General features: G+C 35.8%; 1 protein-coding gene across 1 annotated transcript in view; it reads right to left on the bottom strand.

Annotated features, from left to right (window-relative positions):
- Window positions 1–21,577, bottom strand: part of trpc4a (transient receptor potential cation channel, subfamily C, member 4a) — a 62,907-nt gene that overhangs the window by 4,309 nt on the left and 37,021 nt on the right. The window contains exons 7-12 of the mRNA XM_087807673.1: window positions 5,107–5,452; window positions 3,674–3,813; window positions 3,408–3,608; window positions 3,219–3,340; window positions 1,099–1,294; window positions 835–1,029 (exon numbers count right to left, since the gene is read on the bottom strand). Of these exons, the coding sequence (XP_087663799.1) occupies window positions 835–1,029; window positions 1,099–1,294; window positions 3,219–3,340; window positions 3,408–3,608; window positions 3,674–3,813; window positions 5,107–5,452 (1,200 nt within the window). The remainder of the gene's footprint in view (window positions 1–834; window positions 1,030–1,098; window positions 1,295–3,218; window positions 3,341–3,407; window positions 3,609–3,673; window positions 3,814–5,106; window positions 5,453–21,577) is intronic.

The raw sequence follows: 21,577 nt of genomic DNA, 5'->3' as shown, positions 1-21,577 counted from the left end.
GGATTTTGTTTCTTGTTTTTAAAAATAATTGAATTGAAAAAAGAAATCTGAAAAAATTCATCCTTTTTTTCAAGTTTTATATTCTAATTATCAATCAATCGAAAATACATTTTTATTATTTCAATACTCATTAAATTTCATCAAACTATCAACCAATCGTACAATTGATGGATGATCAAGTAGCTCGGTGTTCTGTTGGTAGAGTCTGGTGAGACTATTATATATTTTTATATTGAATTCAAAAGACTACAAATTGAAAAATGTTGAAATTATAAATGTTCTTTTTTAATTATTGGAATTATAACATCATAGACTGTGTCTTTGATCTATGTTCTTTATCTTTAGACTTAGATTGTTTCATCTTGTTCTTTCTCTTTATTTCTCTTTGTTCTTGTTCTTATTTTATTTTGATTATTTTATGAAAAATTGCTGTATTTGCTGTGAATAATTTGGAGAAAAAAACATTTCAATCAATCAATAAAGTTCTACCTTACCTTACCTTACCTTATTATTATTATTTTTTAAACACTTTATGTTTATCTCAGGGTCAAGTTTAACCGAAGGCCGTCAAACAAATTTGTCTAAGGTATCCCTTGTGTTGTCTCTGGGTCAAGGTGAACGACCTCCCTGGCTTCAGCACAAGGGATACCACAAACACGTTTGTACACATTGAACTGATTAAAAAAAATCATATTTTAAAGTAGATTTGAACTTAACATTTCAATTTAAAGAAGTTTCAACTATGAAAAAATGTAAAAAAAATTCAACAACAACTATTCAATATTCTGATGTTCACAGATACACAGTTCTTCATTAAACAACCTCCTCACGTACCCCCAGTGACCCAAAAGTTCCCGACGGCCGAGACCTGGTCCTCTTGCACACCTGCTTCCTCACCCAACACATGAGGTACAGGAACAACTTGGGGCTCGGCAGGATGTTGAAAGGAGGAGGGAGAGTGGCCCCTTCTTCGAAGTAGCTCATCCACAGCTTGGTCCGGGCGAACTTCCACTCGATGTCGGCGTGATCCTGAGAAACCAGAGCAGGGTCAGTGGATCCGTCCCGAGGTCGTCAGGCGGAGGAGGTTCTGGAGCTCACGGCGATGTGTTGGTACGAGTTGTTCATCATGGCGATCAGCATGTTGAGAAGGACCACCAGCGAGATGATGTTGTAGGTGCCGAACATGGTGGCCCCGACGAACTCCGTGAACTGGTGGTCCGCGTCCACGTTGGTCACGTACAGGCTGATGAGGCCGAAGATGGACCAGAAGAGGGACTGAAGGGTCTCGAACAACCTGAGGCAGAGTCAACTTTTGAAGCCACTTCTCCTGACAAACAACGTTATTTTATGAGCTGGACTTCTTCTTGTTTTGTTCACTGTTTGCACTGGGGTTTTAAGAAATGATCGCAGCTGAAGGAAGAATGAAATCATGTAAGATCCTGACGATGACTGAGGACGAGAGGATACAGTGAGTCCAGCAGCTTTTAAAGCTGATGTTTGGACATATTTTGGTTTGAAAACAAATGAAAGCAGTTACAACTTCGTCAAGAGTCATGTGGTCTGTAAATACTACAACACCAGAGTCAAGTACTGGACAATACTACACATATATACTTGTTACTACACTATCACAACACCAGAGTCAAGTACTGGACAATACTACACATATATCCTTGTTACTACACTATCACAACACCAGAGTTAAGTACTGGACAATACTACACATATATACTTGTTACTACACTATCACAACACCAGAGTCAAGTACTGGACAATACTACAAATATATACTTGTTACTACACTATCACAACACCAGAGTCAAGTACTCCACAATACTACACATATATACTTGTTACTACACTATCACAACACCAGAGTCAAGTACTCCACAATACTACACATATATACTTGTTACTACACTATCACAACACCAGAGTCAAGTACTCCACAATACTACACATATATACTTGTTACTACACTATCACAACACCAGAGTCAAGTACTCCACAATACTACACATATATACTTGTTACTACAGTATCACTGTACATCGCAATAGATCTTATTATTTTGTTATACGTATCCTATCATCAGATACTTCTGATGAGATCCTGTTCAAACTCCTGTTCCCCTAGCAGGGAGGCCCAGACTTTCCTCGCCCCAGCTACATAGTCCATTTCTTCCTGGGGGACCCCAAGGCGTTCCCAGACAGGCTGGGAGACGTCGTTTCTCCAGCGCATCCTGGGTCTGTCCCGTGGTCTCCTACTAGTGGGACATGAACACCTCACCAGGAAGGCGTCCTGGAGGATCCTAATCAGATGTTCACCTCAACTGACTCCTCAAGATGTGGAGGAACAGCTGTTCTACTCCGAGTCTCTCCTGGATGACCTTGACCTCCCCCCCCCCATCTTTAAGAAAGAGCCCAGCCAGCCAACAGAGAAAACTAATTTTGCCCACTTGTATCCGCGATCTTGTTCTTTCAGTCCCCACCCATCGTTGGTGACCATAGGTGAGGGTAGGGTCGTAGATCTACTAGTATACAGAGAGCTTCACCTCATGGCTCAGCTCTTTCTTCACCACTCTGGATTGGTTCAGGGACGGCTTAACTGCAGACACCGTCCCAATCCACCTGTCGATCTCACACTTCATTCTTCCCTCACTCATGAACAAGACCCCAAGATACTTAAAGCCTAAATCATTTCTAAACCGACCCTTGCTGTGTCTCAAATCGCATACTTCTCTTAGTATACTAGAAGTTAGTATGCATCAGTTTAGTGTACTTACTAACTAGTACGCAAATTATCCACAGATAGTACGTCTCAAATCAAACTCTGCTGCTACACACTAACAGGAAATGACGCGACAGCTTCTTCTTCTACTACTATTTAACGATGTTTCAACCAGCTGTAGGAACAATAGCGACACCTGCTGGAAGCACGTTTTGCAAGTTTACATATATGTATATATATATATATTTATGACGTAACTTCCATTTTCAACGTCACTAAGACGGAGCCGTTTAGTGTAGAAAGTGTCCATCAAACCGTACTGAATTTTGTGGGCGTTTTAGTGACAATCCAGTGTGTATGGCGCACTAAATTTCGCATACTAAGAATTGAGACTAACTTATGCACTAAAACTACGAACTTTGAGTACGCAAGTATGCGATTTGAGACTGGCACCTGAATATATGAACGTAAAGATGTTTCAAACTCACGTGGAGAAAGCATTGTTCTGCTCCACACACCGGATGCCCTTACACTTGCCCTTCTCGTCCGAGGCCTTGGTCTCGTAGTAGAAGTACAGCTGGTTGAGTCCGTTCGCAAAAGCCAGTAAGACCTAGAGGGTGAACATGACGGTCATGAGACTTTCAGAAGGACCAAGGTTGTCGGATCATCTTCGTCACCAGGCAGTAGATGAAGAGGAACTTGAGGATGTCCAGCAGCATCCGACCCAGTGAGATCTGCAGGGGTCCCAGGTGGGAGTTGGCCGTGAAGAGCGAGATGAGGCGAAGGGAACTGAAGATGTTGGCGATGGCGAACACGGCTTCGGCGACGAGAGTGGGGTGCCACATCTCCCACTGGTTCCGGGGTTTACTCCCGCTGTACTGCACAGAAGAAGAGGTCGGAGGACTCAGAAGAAGGTCACGACCTTCAGACGAGAAGGGTTTACCTTGGTGTAGGCTACGATCTTCAGGGAGATGGTGGCCAAGTACAGCGAGTTCATGACGAAGTCCATCAGGTTCCACCAGTCGTGGACGTAGTCCTGGAAGCCTCCGTCCCACATTTGCTTGATCTCAGCCCAGATGAATCCTACAGGTGGTTAATGGGATGTTAACAGATATGACACAACTACACAACTACAATACTGGTACAACTACAAGTATTAGTCTTTAAATCAACTCAAGTAAAACTGCTTTTATGTTAATGTACTCAGAGTCAAAGTTATTTAACCTATTTTCCAGAATATAAGGCACTTCATATCTTTAATTTAAACAGACATATATGTGTAGTATTGTCCAGTACTTGACTCTGGTGTTGTGATAGTGTAGTAACAAGTATATATTTGTAGTATTGTCGAGTACTTGACTCTGGTGTTGTGATAGTGTAGTAACAAGTATATATGTGTAGTATTGTCCAGTACTTGACTCTGGTGTTGTGATAGTGTAGTAACAAGGATATATGTGTAGTATTGTCGAGTACTTGACTCTGGTGTTGTGATAGTGTAGTAACAAGTATATTTGTGTAGTATTGTCCAGTACTTGACTCTGGTGTTGTGATAGTGTGGTAACAAGGATATATGTGTAGTATTGTCCAGTACTTGACTCTGTTGTTGTGATAGTGTAGTAACAAGTATATATGTGTAGTATTGTCCAGTACTTGACTCTGGTGTTGTGATAGTGTAGTAACAAGGATATATGTGTAGTATTGTCCAGTACTTGACTCTGGTGTTGTGATAGTGTAGTAACAAGTATATATGTGTAGTATTGTCCAGTACTTGACTCTGGTGTTGTGATAGTGTAGTAACAAGGATATATGTGTAGTATTGTCCAGTACTTGACTCTGGTGTTGTGATAGTGTAGTAACAAGGATATATGTGTAGTATTGTCCAGTACTTGACTCTGGTGTTGTGATAGTGTAGTAACAAGGATATATGTGTAGTATTGTCCAGTACTTGACTCTGGTGTTGTGATAGTGTAGTAACAAGTATATATGTGTAGTATTGTCCAGTACTTGACTCTGGTGTTGTGATAGAGTAGTAACAAGGATATATGTGTAGTATTGTCCAGTACTTGACTCTGGTGTTGTGATAGTGTAGTAACAAGGATATATGTGTAGTATTGTCCAGTACTTGACTCTGGTGTTCTGATAGTGTAGTAACAAGGATATATGTGTAGTATTGTCCAGTACTTGACTCTGGTGTTGTGATAGTGTAGTAACAAGGATATATGTGTAGTATTGTCCAGTACTTGACTCTGGTGTTGTGATAGTGTAGTAACAAGTATATATGTGTAGTATTGTCCAGTACTTGACTCTGGTGTTGTGATAGTGTAGTATATCTTTAATTTTCCCTAAAAAATACTCCTTTGGGTCTGACAAACTCACCCAACACCCAGGGCAGGATCATCCACTCCACCGTGGTGGGCGCGGGACCCTGCTGGTCCTGCCGGTCCACCTCGGTGGTCACGATGTGCTGGGAGGCCAGAAGCAGCAGGAAGAGGAAGGTCAGGTAGGACGAGGTGTGGCAGATGAACTTGATGAAGGGCTTGCGTATGAAGAGGCCGTAGCGGCTCTTGGGGGCCATGAGGTAGCAGACCGCGAACATGGGGTACAGGAGCCCGATGAAGACGCAGGTGAAGAACTTCCCGGCCCAGTGGCGACGCCTCCAGCCGGGGAACTCGTCGTACCAGCGAGACGCCAGGAGCTGCTGACAGTTTGGCTGAGCTACGAACTGGAGGAGACAACGAAAACTATTAGATAAGAAATATATATTGATGAAGGTTTGAGGATCTGTAGTAACAAGGATATATGTGTAGTACTGTCCAGTACTTGACTCTGGTGTTGTGATAGTGTAGTAACAAGGATATATGTGTAGTATTGTCCAGTATTTGACTCTCGTGTTGTAGTATTTACAGACCACATGACTCTTGATGAAGTCGTAACTACTTTAATTTGTTTTCAAACCAAAATATGTCCAACCATCAGCTTTAAAAGCTGCTGGACTCACTGTATCCTCTCGTCCTCAGTCATCACAGAGGATTTAATTCTTCCTATAGCTAGGAGGGGATGTAATTAATGCTGCCATCTAGTGGTCGGAAGTTTAATTTCAACAACACTGTAAATATTTGTACGGTATCATCAGCCTTTAAAGCTGCTTGAGTCACTGTATCCTCTCGCCCTCAGTCATCGATGAGGATTTAATTCTTCCTATAGCTAGGGGGGGGGATGTAATTAATGCTGTCGTCTAGTGGCCGGTAGTTTAATTGCAACACAAAAAATGAACAAACACTGTTAATATTTGTACGGTATTATCAGCTTTTAAAGCTGCTGGAGTCCACTGTATCCTCTCGTCCTCAGTCTTCGCCGGGGTTTCACATGATTTCACTGTTCTGTTCCTTTAGCCATTAGAGACGAGATGACTGCTGCTATCTAGTGGCCGGAAGTTTAATTGCAACGCAAAAATAAACAAATGTGAATATTTACATTTAAACTTTAAATTAAAAGAAAACCTACAAACCATGAAAGAACTATGATGAAAAAAACCACAAATGAAATCATTATAATTAGACATTTCAAAGGATAAATTGCTTTTAAATATTGATACAGTATCGTGAAAACACACACTGCAGTATTTAAGTGATTCAATTTTCTTCCCCAATAAATGATATAATTTGAGTTAAAAGTTTGTCCAATTCAACATCATGGCTGCAATTTTGGATCAATGTGAAGCAGCAGGTCAAGGAAAACAAGTTTATTGATCACATTGGCAGGGATTACCTTCCCTGAAGATCCATCCAAGTGTGTTGATTTACATCCTTTACTTTTATAAATGATCATTAAAAACATAAACTTGAATAAAGTTATGGTTTTATTTTTTTCAAATGAAACCTGCGAAACAGAGTAAAAAAAACTTAATTAGACAAAAAAATACGAGCCACTACAAAACAGTTCGGACTGACACAGTTGGGAGCACATCCCTAACGCATAAGCTGTGTTACCATGGAAACAATAGATCCAAATCTGTGCATGAGTCGGACACGAATGAGTCACGCGTCTAAAATTCACCCGGAGTTTCTATTTAAAAGCCATCGTTACTAGAAATGTGAGCAAGAGTGCAAAATAAGACAAAAACATATTTTTGCTTCAGTAATTCTGGCCTTTAATCATTAATTTGATTTGATACTAATGAACCTCTGATGTCGGATTGTATATTATTGACAAACAGCGAAGGACAAAAACATGTTTATTATTCCGTGAGGGAAAGATTCTCTCACTGACAACTCAATTTTAACTCACTTAGGTGTGAAGACACTTCAAAGAAGGTGAAATCCCTTTAAAAGTTCTACATTTATCAAGTTTCCTTTGACAAATATACATATAAATATGTCCAAAAATGAGCTTTAAAAGCTGCTGGAGTCACTGTATCCTCTCGTCCTCAGTCAACGACGGAATCTCGTAGGATTTCATCGTGCCCTTAGCCGTGGAGGATTTTATTATTGCTGCCATCTAGTTGTTGGACAATTAACTGCAACACAAAAATGAACAAACGCTCTAAATATTTTTTATAAAAAAACTCAGTGGAATTCAATGGTCTTTTGGTTGCAAATAACTTCTGCCATCTCAGGAGGTCGGAAGTTGATTTATTGTACAACACAAAAATGAACAAACGTTGTAAATATTTGAACGGTAGCATAAAAAAACCCTGCAATGCTCAATGGAATTCAATGGTCTTTTAGCTGCGAATGACTGCTGCCATCTAGAGGCCGGAAGTTGAATTATTGTACAACACAAAAATGAACAAACGTTGTAAATATTTGTACGTTAGCATAAAAAAACCCTGCAATGCTCAATGGAATTAAATGGTCTTTTAGCTGCGAATGACTGCTGCCATCTAGAGGCCGGAAGTTGAATTATTGTACAACACAAAAATGAACAAACGTTGTAAGTATTTGTACGTTAGCATAAAAAAACCCTGCAATGCTCAATGGAATTCAATGGTCTTTTAGCTGCGAATGACTGCTGCCATCTAGAGGCCGGAAGTTGAATTATTGTACGACACAAAAATGAACAAACGCTGTAAATAAACCAGTTATTTTATTTTTTATCATAGTTCATATTTGAATATGATTTACAATTTATACACTACAGTCGTTTTTTTTATGTTAAACACCATGTTTTTCAACGTGACTTTTCACTCTTTAGTAATAAATATAAAATGTACTTTTCAACAACAGTAATTATGCTATTAATAGTACTTAGAAAGATGCTCTATTGATCCTCGGTGTACATTATTTTGTAGCAATAACACATGGATCCATACAAACATCAATAAATACATGTGAAAACAATCAAATAAATAATATCAATTAAATACATTTTGCCAGTTCTAGTAGACGTCATAAAGACAAAAAACATTTTAATTTAATTCAATTTAATTTTCAGTGTGACAGACAGAAACCTGTTGTATTTGGTTCTTATCTTGGACACCAACCTGAGCATCACCCGTTGACTGTACTGAGATCAGTTACTATCAGACTATTTCGGTTCTTCTCTCTTGACTGCTTCTGTTCTATTAATAAACTCAGACTCTCACGTGCAAACGTCTGTTGCTGCCGTTTGTAAGTTCGGTCTTTTTTATAAAGTTATATTTAAAGCCCGTCTGACGATGGATTCTTCACCATCAGCCATTTCTATAGTTAAAAAAACAACATCTCTGCACGTTCATCTTATCTCGGTCACATCTGGACCAGCAGGAAATCATCTCTTCACTGAACACAATCATCGCTGGTGGACGAGGCGACACCGTCGTAAACATTCTCTTCCCTGGAGCCGACCTTGAATAATTGATGAACCAGGAATCACACTCTGTGTCTGTAAATCAACTCGTGATCACCTGATGATCTACTTTGTAATAAAATAACATTTTTTTTGGTATTTTTAATGGCACAAAATGAAGAAAATATCATATACTTTAGTATTGGGATTTTTTTTTACGATACCATACAAATATTTATAGTGTTTGTTATTTTTTTGTGTTGCAATTAAACTTCCAACCAAAAGACGGAAGAAATAATGACATCCCCCCTAGCTATAGGAAGCATGAAATCCTCAGTGATGACTGAGGACGAGAGGATACAGTGACTCCAGCAGCTTTTAAAACTGATGTTTGGACATATTTTGGTTTGAAAACAAATGAAAGCAGTTACGACTTCATCAAGAGTCATGTGGTCTGTAAATACTACAACACCAGAGTCAAGTACTCGACAATACTACACATATATACTTGTTACTACACTATCACAACACCAGAGTCAAGTACTCGACAATACTACGCATATATCCTTGTTACTACAGTATCACAACGCCAGAGTTAAGTTCTGGACAATACTACACATATATACTTGTTACTACACTATCACAACACCAGAGTCAAGTACTCGACAATACTACGCATATATCCTTGTTACTACAGTATCACAACGCCAGAGTTAAGTTCTGGACAATACTACACATATATACTTGTTACTACACTATCACAACACCAGAGTCAAGTACTCGACAATACTACGCATATATCCTTGTTACTACACTATCACAACACCAGAGTCAAGTACTCGACAATACTACGCATATATCCTTGTTACTACACTATCACAACGCCAGAGTTAAGTTCTGGACAATACTACACATATATACTTGTTACTACACTATCACAACACCAGAGTCAAGTACTGGACAATACTACGCATATATCCTTGTTACTACACTATCACAACACCAGAGTCAAGTACTCGACAATACTACGCATATATCCTTGTTACTACACTATCACAACACCAGAGTCAAGTACTGGACAATACTACGCATATATCCTTGTTACTACAGTATCACTACACCAGAGTCAAGTACTCGACAATACTACTCATATATACTTGTTACTACACTATCACAACACCAGAGTCAAGTACTCGACAATACTACGCATATATCCTTGTTACTACAGTATCACAACACCAGAGTCAAGTACTGGACAATACTACACATATATACTTGTTACTACACTATCACAACACCAGAGTCAAGTACTCGACAATACTACGCATATATCCTTGTTACTACAGTATCACAACGCCAGAGTTAAGTTCTGGACAATACTACACATATATAGTTGTTACTACACTATCACAACACCAGAGTCAAGTACTCGACAATACTACGCATATATCCTTGTTACTACACTATCACAACGCCAGAGTTAAGTTCTGGACAATACTACACATATATACTTGTTACTACACTATCACAACACCAGAGTCAAGTACTGGACAATACTACGCGTATATCCTTGTTACTACACTATCACAACACCAGAGTCAAGTACTCGACAATACTACGCATATATCCTTGTTACTACACTATCACAACACCAGAGTCAAGTACTGGACAATACTACGCATATATCCTTGTTACTACAGTATCACTACACCAGAGTCAAGTACTCGACAATACTACTCATATATACTTGTTACTACACTATCACAACACCAGAGTCAAGTACTCGACAATACTACGCATATATCCTTGTTACTACAGTATCACAACACCAGAGTCAAGTACTGGACAATACTACTCATATATACTTGTTACTACACTATCACAACACCAGAGTCAAGTACTCGACAATACTACGCATATATCCTTGTTACTACACTATCACAACACCAGAGTCAAGTACTCGACGATACTACGCATATATCCTTGTTACTACACTATCACAACACCAGAGTCATGTACTGGACAATACTACGCATATATCCTTGTTACTACACTATCACAACACCAGAGTCAAGTACTGGACAATACTACACATATATACTTGTTACTACACTATCACAACACCAGAGTCAAGTACTGGACAATACTACACATATATACTTGTTACTACACTATCACAACACCAGAGTCAAGTACTCGACAATACTACACATATATACTTGTTACTACACTATCACAACACCAGAGTCAACTACTGGACAATACTACACATATATACTTGTTACTACACTATCACAACACCAGAGTCAAGTACTCGACAATACTACACATATATACTTGTTACTACACTATCACAACACCAGAGTCAAGTACTGGACAATACTACACATATATACTTGTTACTACACTATCACAACACCAGAGTCAAGTACTCGACAATACTACGCATATATCCTTGTTACTACAGTATCACTACACCAGAGTCATGTACTTGACAATACTACGCATATATACTTGTTACTACACTATCACAACACCAGAGTCAAGTACTGGACAATACTACGCATATATACTTGTTACTACACTATCTCAACACCAGAGTCAAGTACTGGACAATACTACACATATATACTTGTTACTACACTATCACAACACCAGTCAAGTACGTGACTTTATTTGATTTGAGACAGTACTACCCTGTCGAAATTTGTGCACTGGCTAAGAAAGTGCACTGTCTTACAGTGTACTGTAAAGCAGTGCACTTAGAGAAGTGCACGATTTGAGACACAGCACTGTAGTAACACAAATGAAATTCATTCAATTTAAAACTATCCAGAAACGAAGGATCCATATTGAAATCGTTTGTTCCGAAAATAAAACAGATATTTGAACATTTAATCAGGCTCAAGAATGCAGCATGATGTTTTCAGGTACACACTATATTCACAACACATCAAGGCCACACTGGTCAAAAGCCAATTCCAGCAACGGCAGGAAAAACGAGGACAATCTGGACTCACGGCCGCTCCGTTGAAAGACGTATAGAAATATTATCTCGAGCAGAAAAACATCAATTAACCTTCGTTGGACGAGGAGGAAAGAAATGTTTACACTCGACACAATGAGAATTCTGTGTCGCCACAAACACCCAGGGTCGCTTCAGAAAACAACAACATTCTCTCGTGTTTGCTAGATCAACAAGTTATAGCAAATACCAGGAGACCATGTGACACAAACTGCTTTTCAAATCCAAACTTCTAGTTCCAGAAATCTGATTCAAAGTTCCTGAAGCTTCACGACAGTTTGTGCCGAGATGTTTGTGCAGAGTTGCTAAAAATAAAGACTCAAGCGTCCAGAGTGTTGACAGAGCTGTGGATCATCATCTTCTGAAGGAATAAACTCAACAAGAGAACGGGATAGAGAAGTTTTACCGCAGTAAATGATCAAATATTGTAGGTTTTATCTAAAAAAGTCTGTTGTCTGGACCATGAATATCATTTAATTTAATGTAATCTATTTATTTAATATTTTTTTAAAATCGTATCAACCTTTTTTTGTATTGTATTTAATTAATCTCATTTAATCTAATGTACATTAATCTAATTATTTTCATCCTGCACTGATCAGCTTGAACGATTGATTCTCGTCCTTCTTTAAACATCTGACAAATTATCCTCCCAAAGAAGCCGAAGACGCGACTGTAATATAAGCACTTTCACTCCAGATTTGTTCCCTCGCTGCGGGGAAAAAAAAAGGTTTCTTATCGAACATTTTTGAGGTCTTTGGAGATTTTTTCTTGAGGCCATTTTAAATTGGCTTTTCCTAAACACTTTAAAACGTCTTAAGATAAATCCACACAGTTCTGCTGATCTTCATTCAAAGCAGGGAATAATAAGGACTGAGCTTCAGGGGGTTTTGACAATTATAGAAAACCACAGCAACTAAAATGATGATTGGCAGATAGAACAGGTAAACAAAAACAGGATTGACACCAGCAACAGCATTAACAAGATGGCCGCCAGAAATCTGTATGCTACGTAGAGTCAAGGGTGTCCAACAATACTATACTGTCTTGGGCAGGACTAGGCTGTCACTCAAAGACACTTCAATTTTTCTTAAGGATTTTTTTTTTTAATGAACAATTGACAAGCAAATGTTCACTTGATTTCGCTAAGCTAATGTTTAGCATGTAACAACATTATTATTTAATATGCTATGAAAACAATTATTTAAAAGAAACTCAATGTATCTTTTTTTTCCTAAAGTAATGAGATACGTTGCTATGTATCGTATGGTTCGTATCGTCTTGCTACGTTACGTTTCGCTAGATTCTTGCCAATACACACTCCTGGTAGCAATAGCATTAGCATTAGCTAAAATGAGATCAAGTCACTTAGTAATACCTGCATTTTCACGATGTATACAGTAACTGATGTAAAACAGTGTTATACCTGTATACACTATACATCTTAACCACCAGTAAATGCTAGCATTTTGGGATTGCCTCTCTAAGATACAATTCAGGAAGGACTGCTAGTTACACAAATATCTACTTGTAGCTTAGTCAGGAAAAAAAAACATAACTAACAAACTCTACGAAAAAAAAGTCAGAATTGATGATCCCATTCTTTTTACCAGAAAATATTTAAATATTTAATCAAAACTTAATTTTTTACTCTTTGTTAGAGTATATTAAAGTGTTTCAGATCCAGTAGACGTCACCAATTGCATCATAATATCTGTTCAAAACAAGAGATCTTTTTTTATTTGTTCTTAGGATAATAGTTTGTAATGAAATCTTGCAAAACTTGTATCAACAAATACACATGTATAGATTTTTCATTATCGCTACAGCGGCATTTAGTGATGTGTTGATGAAGCCTCACGAAACAGCTGGTGCGGTATCACGATACAGTGCGTTCATTTTGAACGGCCACTAGATGTCACTCTCTGCTTTATAATCTTTGATCTACTAATTCAATGAAACGTGGCATCATCATCCAACTGAGAGTGCCATCTAGTGGTCTTTAAAAACAACTGTAGTCTTTAAAAACAACTGTACCTTATTCAAACACCATTGTTATGAATAAGTATGATATGTTTATTCATTTGAATTCATTTAATGAGGTTTATTTTTCTATATTATAACCTATTTTTTGTTATTTTCTTAAAATATGATCCATTGATTAACTTCCAACCGCTTCTATCAAACGGTCAACTTTACTCGCGACTGCTAACAAGTGCACGTCTGAAAGTAATTTATCTGGAAAAGGTCGGCGTGCTGCCGGTCACTGACATGATGAGACGCCGTCGTCCATCACAGCTGCAGAAAGATCGATACGATTCACACGGAACGCTGTGAAATGATGCCCTGATCTGTGGCTAAAGTCTTCGGATTAGAGTCACTCGACCATCGGACTCTTTTGTTCGACGTGTAGAAACATATTCTTGTGTGTTCGGAGTGGGCTTTGAAGGGGGTTCGACACACTGGGGGTCGGACGGATGACAGACGTGGACGCCGACGACGCTGACAGTTCCACGAGCAGAAACAGATCAATGACTCGCAGACACTCCAGGGAGAACCACGTCTGCGTTCCTGCCTTTTTTTCTGATTCACTTTTCTATTCTAGACTCTTTTGTTCACTCCGACACGACCGGAGTATCTCGACAGCGCGGATGCTGAAGAAACAGAATACAAAATACTGATCTTTTACAAACACCGAGTGTTGGCTCTCACTTCGTAAAGATGTTTTGAATCGAAAAATGTGTTTAAAAAAAGCTGCGATATTGAAGGCGACGGCATGTAGATTCAGGATTAATGGGGTGGTCAGGCTGCCCCAGGCAATCTAGTAAATGGATTTACGCTCCATTTATCTTCCAAATCTATGGCTTTACTCATCTTCCTGATAAACTTCGCTGTCGCCTCTGATGAATCTTACGACCAGAAACACATGGAAACCACCATCTCAGAGTTGACAAGATGGCAGGAACCATTTCTCACAGACCGCCGGTAAACTTTAGTCGTGGACGTCGGTCGCAACTTGTGAACGTTTGTCTTTGAAACGGAATCGCTTCTGTCCAAGATTTGCCTCGACCAGAGTATTAGTTTGATTTTATTGAAGTAACTGATGTATAAACATTAAACGACATGTGAGAGCGTTATGTATAAGTTACAGAGTTTTAAATATAAAGAACAGAGAGTGTTGAATATAAAGAGTCCAAAGTTTTCAGTATAAAGAGCCCAGAGTGTTATACATAAGTCACAGAGTGTTAAATATAAAGAACTTAGGTTGTTAAATTTAAAGAGCCCAGAGTGTTAAACATAAAGATCTCAGGTAAGTAAATATATAGAGCGGAGTGTTAAATATAAAGATCTCTGGTTGTTAAATATAAAGATCCCAGGGTGTTAAATATAAGTCACAATGTTAAATATAAAGAGCCCAGAGTGTTAAACATAAAGAGCTCAGGTTGTTAAATATAAAGAGCCCAGAGTGTTAAACATAAAGATCTCAGGTAAGTAAATATAAAGAGCAGAGTGTTAAATATAAAGATCTCTGGTTGTTAAATATAAAGAACAGAGAGTGTTAAATATAAAGAGCTCAGGTTGTTAAATATATAGAGTCCAGAGTGTTAAATATAAAGAACTTAGGTTGTTAAATTTAAAGAGCAGAGAATGTTAAATATAAAGATCCCAGAGTGTTAAATATAAGTCACAATGTTAAATATAAAGGGTCCAGAGTGTTAAACATAAAGATCTCAGGTTAGTAAATATAAAGAGCCCAGAGTGTTAAACATAAAGATCTCAGGTAAGTAAATATAAAGAGCAGAGCGTTAAATATAAAGATCTCTGGTTGTTAAATATAAAGAACAGAGTGTTAAATATAAAGAGCTCAGGTTGTTAAATATATAGAGTCCAGAGTGTTAAACATAAAGATCTCAGGTAAGTAAATATAAAGAGCAGAGTGTTAAATATAAAGATCTCTGGTTGTTAAATATAAAGAACAGAGAGTGTTAAATATAAAGAGCTCAGGTTGTTAAATATAAAGAGCGCAGAGTGTTAAACATAAAGATCTCAGGTAAGTAAACATAAAGAGCAGAGTGTTAAATATAAAGATCTCTGGTTGTTAAATATAAAGAACAGAGAGTGTTAAATATAAAGAGCTCAGGTTGTTAAATATATAGAGTCCAGAGTGTTAAATATAAAGAACTTAGGTTGTTAAATTTAAAGAGCAGAGAATGTTAAATATAAAGATCCCAAGGTGTTAAATATAAGTCACAATGTTAAATATAAAGGGTCCAGAGTGTTAAACATAAAGATCTCAGGTTAGTAAATATAAAGAGCGGAGTGTTAAATATAAAGATCTCTGGTTGTTAAATATAAAGATCCCAGGGTGTTAAATATAAGTCACAATGTTAAATATAAAGAGCCCAGAGTGTTAAACATAAAGAGCTCAGGTTGTTAAATATAAAGAGCCCAGAGTGTTAAACATAAAGATCTCAGGTAAGTAAATATAAAGAGCAGAGTGTTAAATATAAAGATCTCTGGTTGTTAAATATAAAGAACAGAGAGTGTTAAATATAAAGAGCTCAGGTTGTTAAATATATAGAGTCCAGAGTGTTAAATATAAAGAACTTAGGTTGTTAAATTTAAAGAGCAGAGAATGTTAAATATAAAGATCCCAAGGTGTTAAATATAAGTCACAATGTTAAATATAAAGGGTCCAGAGTGTTAAACATAAAGATCTCAGGTTAGTAAATATAAAGAGCGGAGTGTTAAATATAAAGATCTCTGGTTGTTAAATATAAAGATCCCAGGGTGTTAAATATAAGTCACAATGTTAAATATAAAGAGCCCAGAGTGTTAAACATAAAGAGCTCAGGTTGTTAAATATAAAGAGCCCAGAGTGTTAAACATAAAGATCTCAGGTAAGTAATTATAAAGAGCAGAGTGTTAAATATAAAGATCTCTGGTTGTTAAATATAAAGAACAGAGAGTGTTAAATATAAAGAGCTCAGGTTGTTAAATATATAGAGTCCAGAGTGTTAAATATAAAGAACTTAGGTTGTTAAATTTAAAGAGCAGAGAATGTTAAATATAAAGATCCCAGAGTGTTAAATATAAGTCACAATGTTAAATATAAAGGGTCCAGAGTGTTAAACATAAAGATCTCAGGTTAGTAAATATAAAGAGCCCAGAGTGTTAAACATAAAGATCTCAGGTAAATAAATATAAAGAGCAGAGCGTTAAATATAAAGATCTCTGGTTGTTAAATATAAAGAACAGAGTGTTAAATATAAAGAGCTCAGGTTGTTAAATATATAGAGTCCAGAGTGTTAAACATAAAGATCTCAGGTAAGTAAATATAAAGAGCAGAGTGTTAAATATAAAGATCTCTGGTTGTTAAATATAAAGAACAGAGAGTGTTAAATATAAAGAGCTCAGGTTGTTAAATATAAAGAGCGCAGAGTGTTAAACATAAAGATCTCAGGTAAGTAAACATAAAGAGCAGAGTGTTAAATATAAAGATCTCTGGTTGTTAAATATAAAGAACAGAGAGTGTTAAATATAAAGAGCTCAGGTTGTTAAATATAAAGAGCGCAGAGTGTTAAACATAAAGATCTCAGGTAAGTAAACATAAAGAGCAGAGTGTTAAATATAAAGATCTCTGGTTGTTAAATATAAAGAACAGAGAGTGTTAAATATAAAGAGCTCAGGTTGTTAAATATATAGAGTCCAGAGTGTTAAATATAAAGAACTTAGGTTGTTAAATTTAAAGAGCAGAGAATGTTAAATATAAAGATCCCAAGGTGTTAAATATAAGTCACAATGTTAAATATAAAGGGTCCAGAGTGTTAAACATAAAGATCTCAGGTTAGTAAATATAAAGAGCGGAGTGTTAAATATAAAGATCTCTGGTTGTTAAATATAAAGATCCCAGGGTGTTAAATATAAGTCACAATGTTAAATATAAAGAGCCCAGAGTGTTAAACATAAAGAGCTCAGGTTGTTAAATATAAAGAGCCCAGAGTGTTAAACATAAAGATCTCAGGTAAGTAAATATAAAGAGCAGAGTGTTAAATATAAAGATCTCTGGTTGTTAAATATAAAGAACAGAGAGTGTTAAATATAAAGAGCTCAGGTTGTTAAATATATAGAGTCCAGAGTGTTAAATATAAAGAACTTAGGTTGTTAAATTTAAAGAGCAGAGAATGTTAAATATAAAGATCCCAAGGTGTTAAATATAAGTCACAATGTTAAATATAAAGGGTCCAGAGTGTTAAACATAAAGATCTCAGGTTAGTAAATATAAAGAGCGGAGTGTTAAATATAAAGATCTCTGGTTGTTAAATATAAAGATCCCAGGGTGTTAAATATAAGTCACAATGTTAAATATAAAGAGCCCAGAGTGTTAAACATAAAGAGCTCAGGTTGTTAAATATAAAGAGCCCAGAGTGTTAAACATAAAGATCTCAGGTAAGTAATTATAAAGAGCAGAGTGTTAAATATAAAGATCTCTGGTTGTTAAATATAAAGAACAGAGAGTGTTAAATATAAAGAGCTCAGGTTGTTAAATATATAGAGTCCAGAGTGTTAAATATAAAGAACTTAGGTTGTTAAATTTAAAGAGCAGAGAATGTTAAATATAAAGATCCCAGAGTGTTAAATATAAGTCACAATGTTAAATATAAAGGGTCCAGAGTGTTAAACATAAAGATCTCAGGTTAGTAAATATAAAGAGCCCAGAGTGTTAAACATAAAGATCTCAGGTAAATAAATATAAAGAGCAGAGCGTTAAATATAAAGATCTCTGGTTGTTAAATATAAAGAACAGAGTGTTAAATATAAAGAGCTCAGGTTGTTAAATATATAGAGTCCAGAGTGTTAAACATAAAGATCTCAGGTAAGTAAATATAAAGAGCAGAGTGTTAAATATAAAGATCTCTGGTTGTTAAATATAAAGAACAGAGAGTGTTAAATATAAAGAGCTCAGGTTGTTAAATATAAAGAGCGCAGAGTGTTAAACATAAAGATCTCAGGTAAGTAAACATAAAGAGCAGAGTGTTAAATATAAAGATCTCTGGTTGTTAAATATAAAGAACAGAGAGTGTTAAATATAAAGAGCTCAGGTTGTTAAATATATAGAGTCCAGAGTGTTAAATATAAAGAACTTAGGTTGTTAAATTTAAAGAGCAGAGAATGTTAAATATAAAGATCCCAAGGTGTTAAATATAAGTCACAATGTTAAATATAAAGGGTCCAGAGTGTTAAACATAAAGATCTCAGGTTAGTAAATATAAAGAGCGGAGTGTTAAATATAAAGATCTCTGGTTGTTAAATATAAAGATCCCAGGGTGTTAAATATAAGTCACAATGTTAAATATAAAGAGCCCAGAGTGTTAAACATAAAGAGCTCAGGTTGTTAAATATAAAGAGCCCAGAGTGTTAAACATAAAGATCTCAGGTAAGTAAATATAAAGAGCAGAGTGTTAAATATAAAGATCTCTGGTTGTTAAATATAAAGAACAGAGAGTGTTAAATATAAAGAGCTCAGGTTGTTAAATATATAGAGTCCAGAGTGTTAAATATAAAGAACTTAGGTTGTTAAATTTAAAGAGCAGAGAATGTTAAATATAAAGATCCCAAGGTGTTAAATATAAGTCACAATGTTAAATATAAAGGGTCCAGAGTGTTAAACATAAAGATCTCAGGTTAGTAAATATAAAGAGCGGAGTGTTAAATATAAAGATCTCTGGTTGTTAAATATAAAGATCCCAGGGTGTTAAATATAAGTCACAATGTTAAATATAAAGAGCCCAGAGTGTTAAACATAAAGAGCTCAGGTTGTTAAATATAAAGAGCCCAGAGTGTTAAACATAAAGATCTCAGGTAAGTAATTATAAAGAGCAGAGTGTTAAATATAAAGATCTCTGGTTGTTAAATATAAAGAACAGAGAGTGTTAAATATAAAGAGCTCAGGTTGTTAAATATATAGAGTCCAGAGTGTTAAATATAAAGAACTTAGGTTGTTAAATTTAAAGAGCAGAGAATGTTAAATATAAAGATCCCAGAGTGTTAAATATAAGTCACAATGTTAAATATAAAGGGTCCAGAGTGTTAAACATAAAGATCTCAGGTTAGTAAATATAAAGAGCCCAGAGTGTTAAACATAAAGATCTCAGGTAAATAAATATAAAGAGCAGAGCGTTAAATATAAAGATCTCTGGTTGTTAAATATAAAGAACAGAGTGTTAAATATAAAGAGCTCAGGTTGTTAAATATATAGAGTCCAGAGTGTTAAACATAAAGATCTCAGGTAAGTAAATATAAAGAGCAGAGTGTTAAATATAAAGATCTCTGGTTGTTAAATATAAAGAACAGAGAGTGTTAAATATAAAGAGCTCAGGTTGTTAAATATAAAGAGCGCAGAGTGTTAAACATAAAGATCTCAGGTAAGTAAACATAAAGAGCAGAGTGTTAAATATAAAGATCTCTGGTTGTTAAATATAAAGAACAGAGAGTGTTAAATATAAAGAGCTCAGGTTGTTAAATATAAAGAGCGCAGAGTGTTAAACATAAAGATCTCAGGTAAGTAAACATAAAGAGCAGAGTGTTAAATATAAAGATCTCTGGTTGTTAAATATAAAGAACAGAGAGTGTTAAATATAAAGAGCTCAGGTTGTTAAATATATAGAGTCCAGAGTGTTAAATATAAAGAACTTAGGTTGTTAAATTTAAAGAGCAGAGAATGTTAAATATAAAGATCCCAAGGTGTTAAATATAAGTCACAATGTTAAATATAAAGGGTCCAGAGTGTTAAACATAAAGATCTCAGGTTAGTAAATATAAAGAGCGGAGTGTTAAATATAAAGATCTCTGGTTGTTAAATATAAAGATCCCAGGGTGTTAAATATAAGTCACAATGTTAAATATAAAGAGCCCAGAGTGTTAAACATAAAGAGCTCAGGTTGTTAAATATAAAGAGCCCAGAGTGTTAAACATAAAGATCTCAGGTAAGTAAATATAAAGAGCAGAGTGTTAAATATAAAGATCTCTGGTTGTTAAATATAAAGAACAGAGAGTGTTAAATATAAAGAGCTCAGGTTGTTAAATATATAGAGTCCAGAGTGTTAAATATAAAGAACTTAGGTTGTTAAATTTAAAGAGCAGAGAATGTTAAATATAAAGATCCCAAGGTGTTAAATATAAGTCACAATGTTAAATATAAAGGGTCCAGAGTGTTAAACATAAAGATCTCAGGTTAGTAAATATAAAGAGCGGAGTGTTAAATATAAAGATCTCTGGTTGTTAAATATAAAGATCCCAGGGTGTTAAATATAAGTCACAATGTTAAATATAAAGAGCCCAGAGTGTTAAACATAAAGAGCTCAGGTAAGTAATTATAAAGAGCAGAGTGTTAAATATAAAGATCTCTGGTTGTTAAATATAAAGAACAGAGAGTGTTAAATATAAAGAGCTCAGGTTGTTAAATATATAGAGTCCAGAGTGTTAAATATAAAGAACTTAGGTTGTTAAATTTAAAGAGCAGAGAATGTTAAATATAAAGATCCCAGAGTGTTAAATATAAGTCACAATGTTAAATATAAAGGGTCCAGAGTGTTAAACATAAAGATCTCAGGTTAGTAAATATAAAGAGCCCAGAGTGTTAAACATAAAGATCTCAGGTAAATAAATATAAAGAGCAGAGCGTTAAATATAAAGATCTCTGGTTGTTAAATATAAAGAACAGAGTGTTAAATATAAAGAGCTCAGGTTGTTAAATATATAGAGTCCAGAGTGTTAAACATAAAGATCTCAGGTAAGTAAATATAAAGAGCAGAGTGTTAAATATAAAGATCTCTGGTTGTTAAATATAAAGAACAGAGAGTGTTAAATATAAAGAGCTCAGGTTGTTAAATATAAAGAGCGCAGAGTGTTAAACATAAAGATCTCAGGTAAGTAAACATAAAGAGCAGAGTGTTAAATATAAAGATCTCTGGTTGTTAAATATAAAGAACAGAGAGTGTTAAATATAAAGAGCTCAGGTTGTTAAATATATAGAGTCCAGAGTGTTAAATATAA

Source organism: Callionymus lyra, chromosome 14 (genome assembly GCF_982586985.1).
Source record: "Callionymus lyra chromosome 14, fCalLyr1.hap1.1, whole genome shotgun sequence".
Lineage (NCBI taxonomy): Eukaryota > Metazoa > Chordata > Actinopteri > Syngnathiformes > Callionymidae > Callionymus > Callionymus lyra.
Note: the sequence above shows the minus strand (reverse complement) of the source record. Positions and strands in the feature narration are given on the sequence as shown.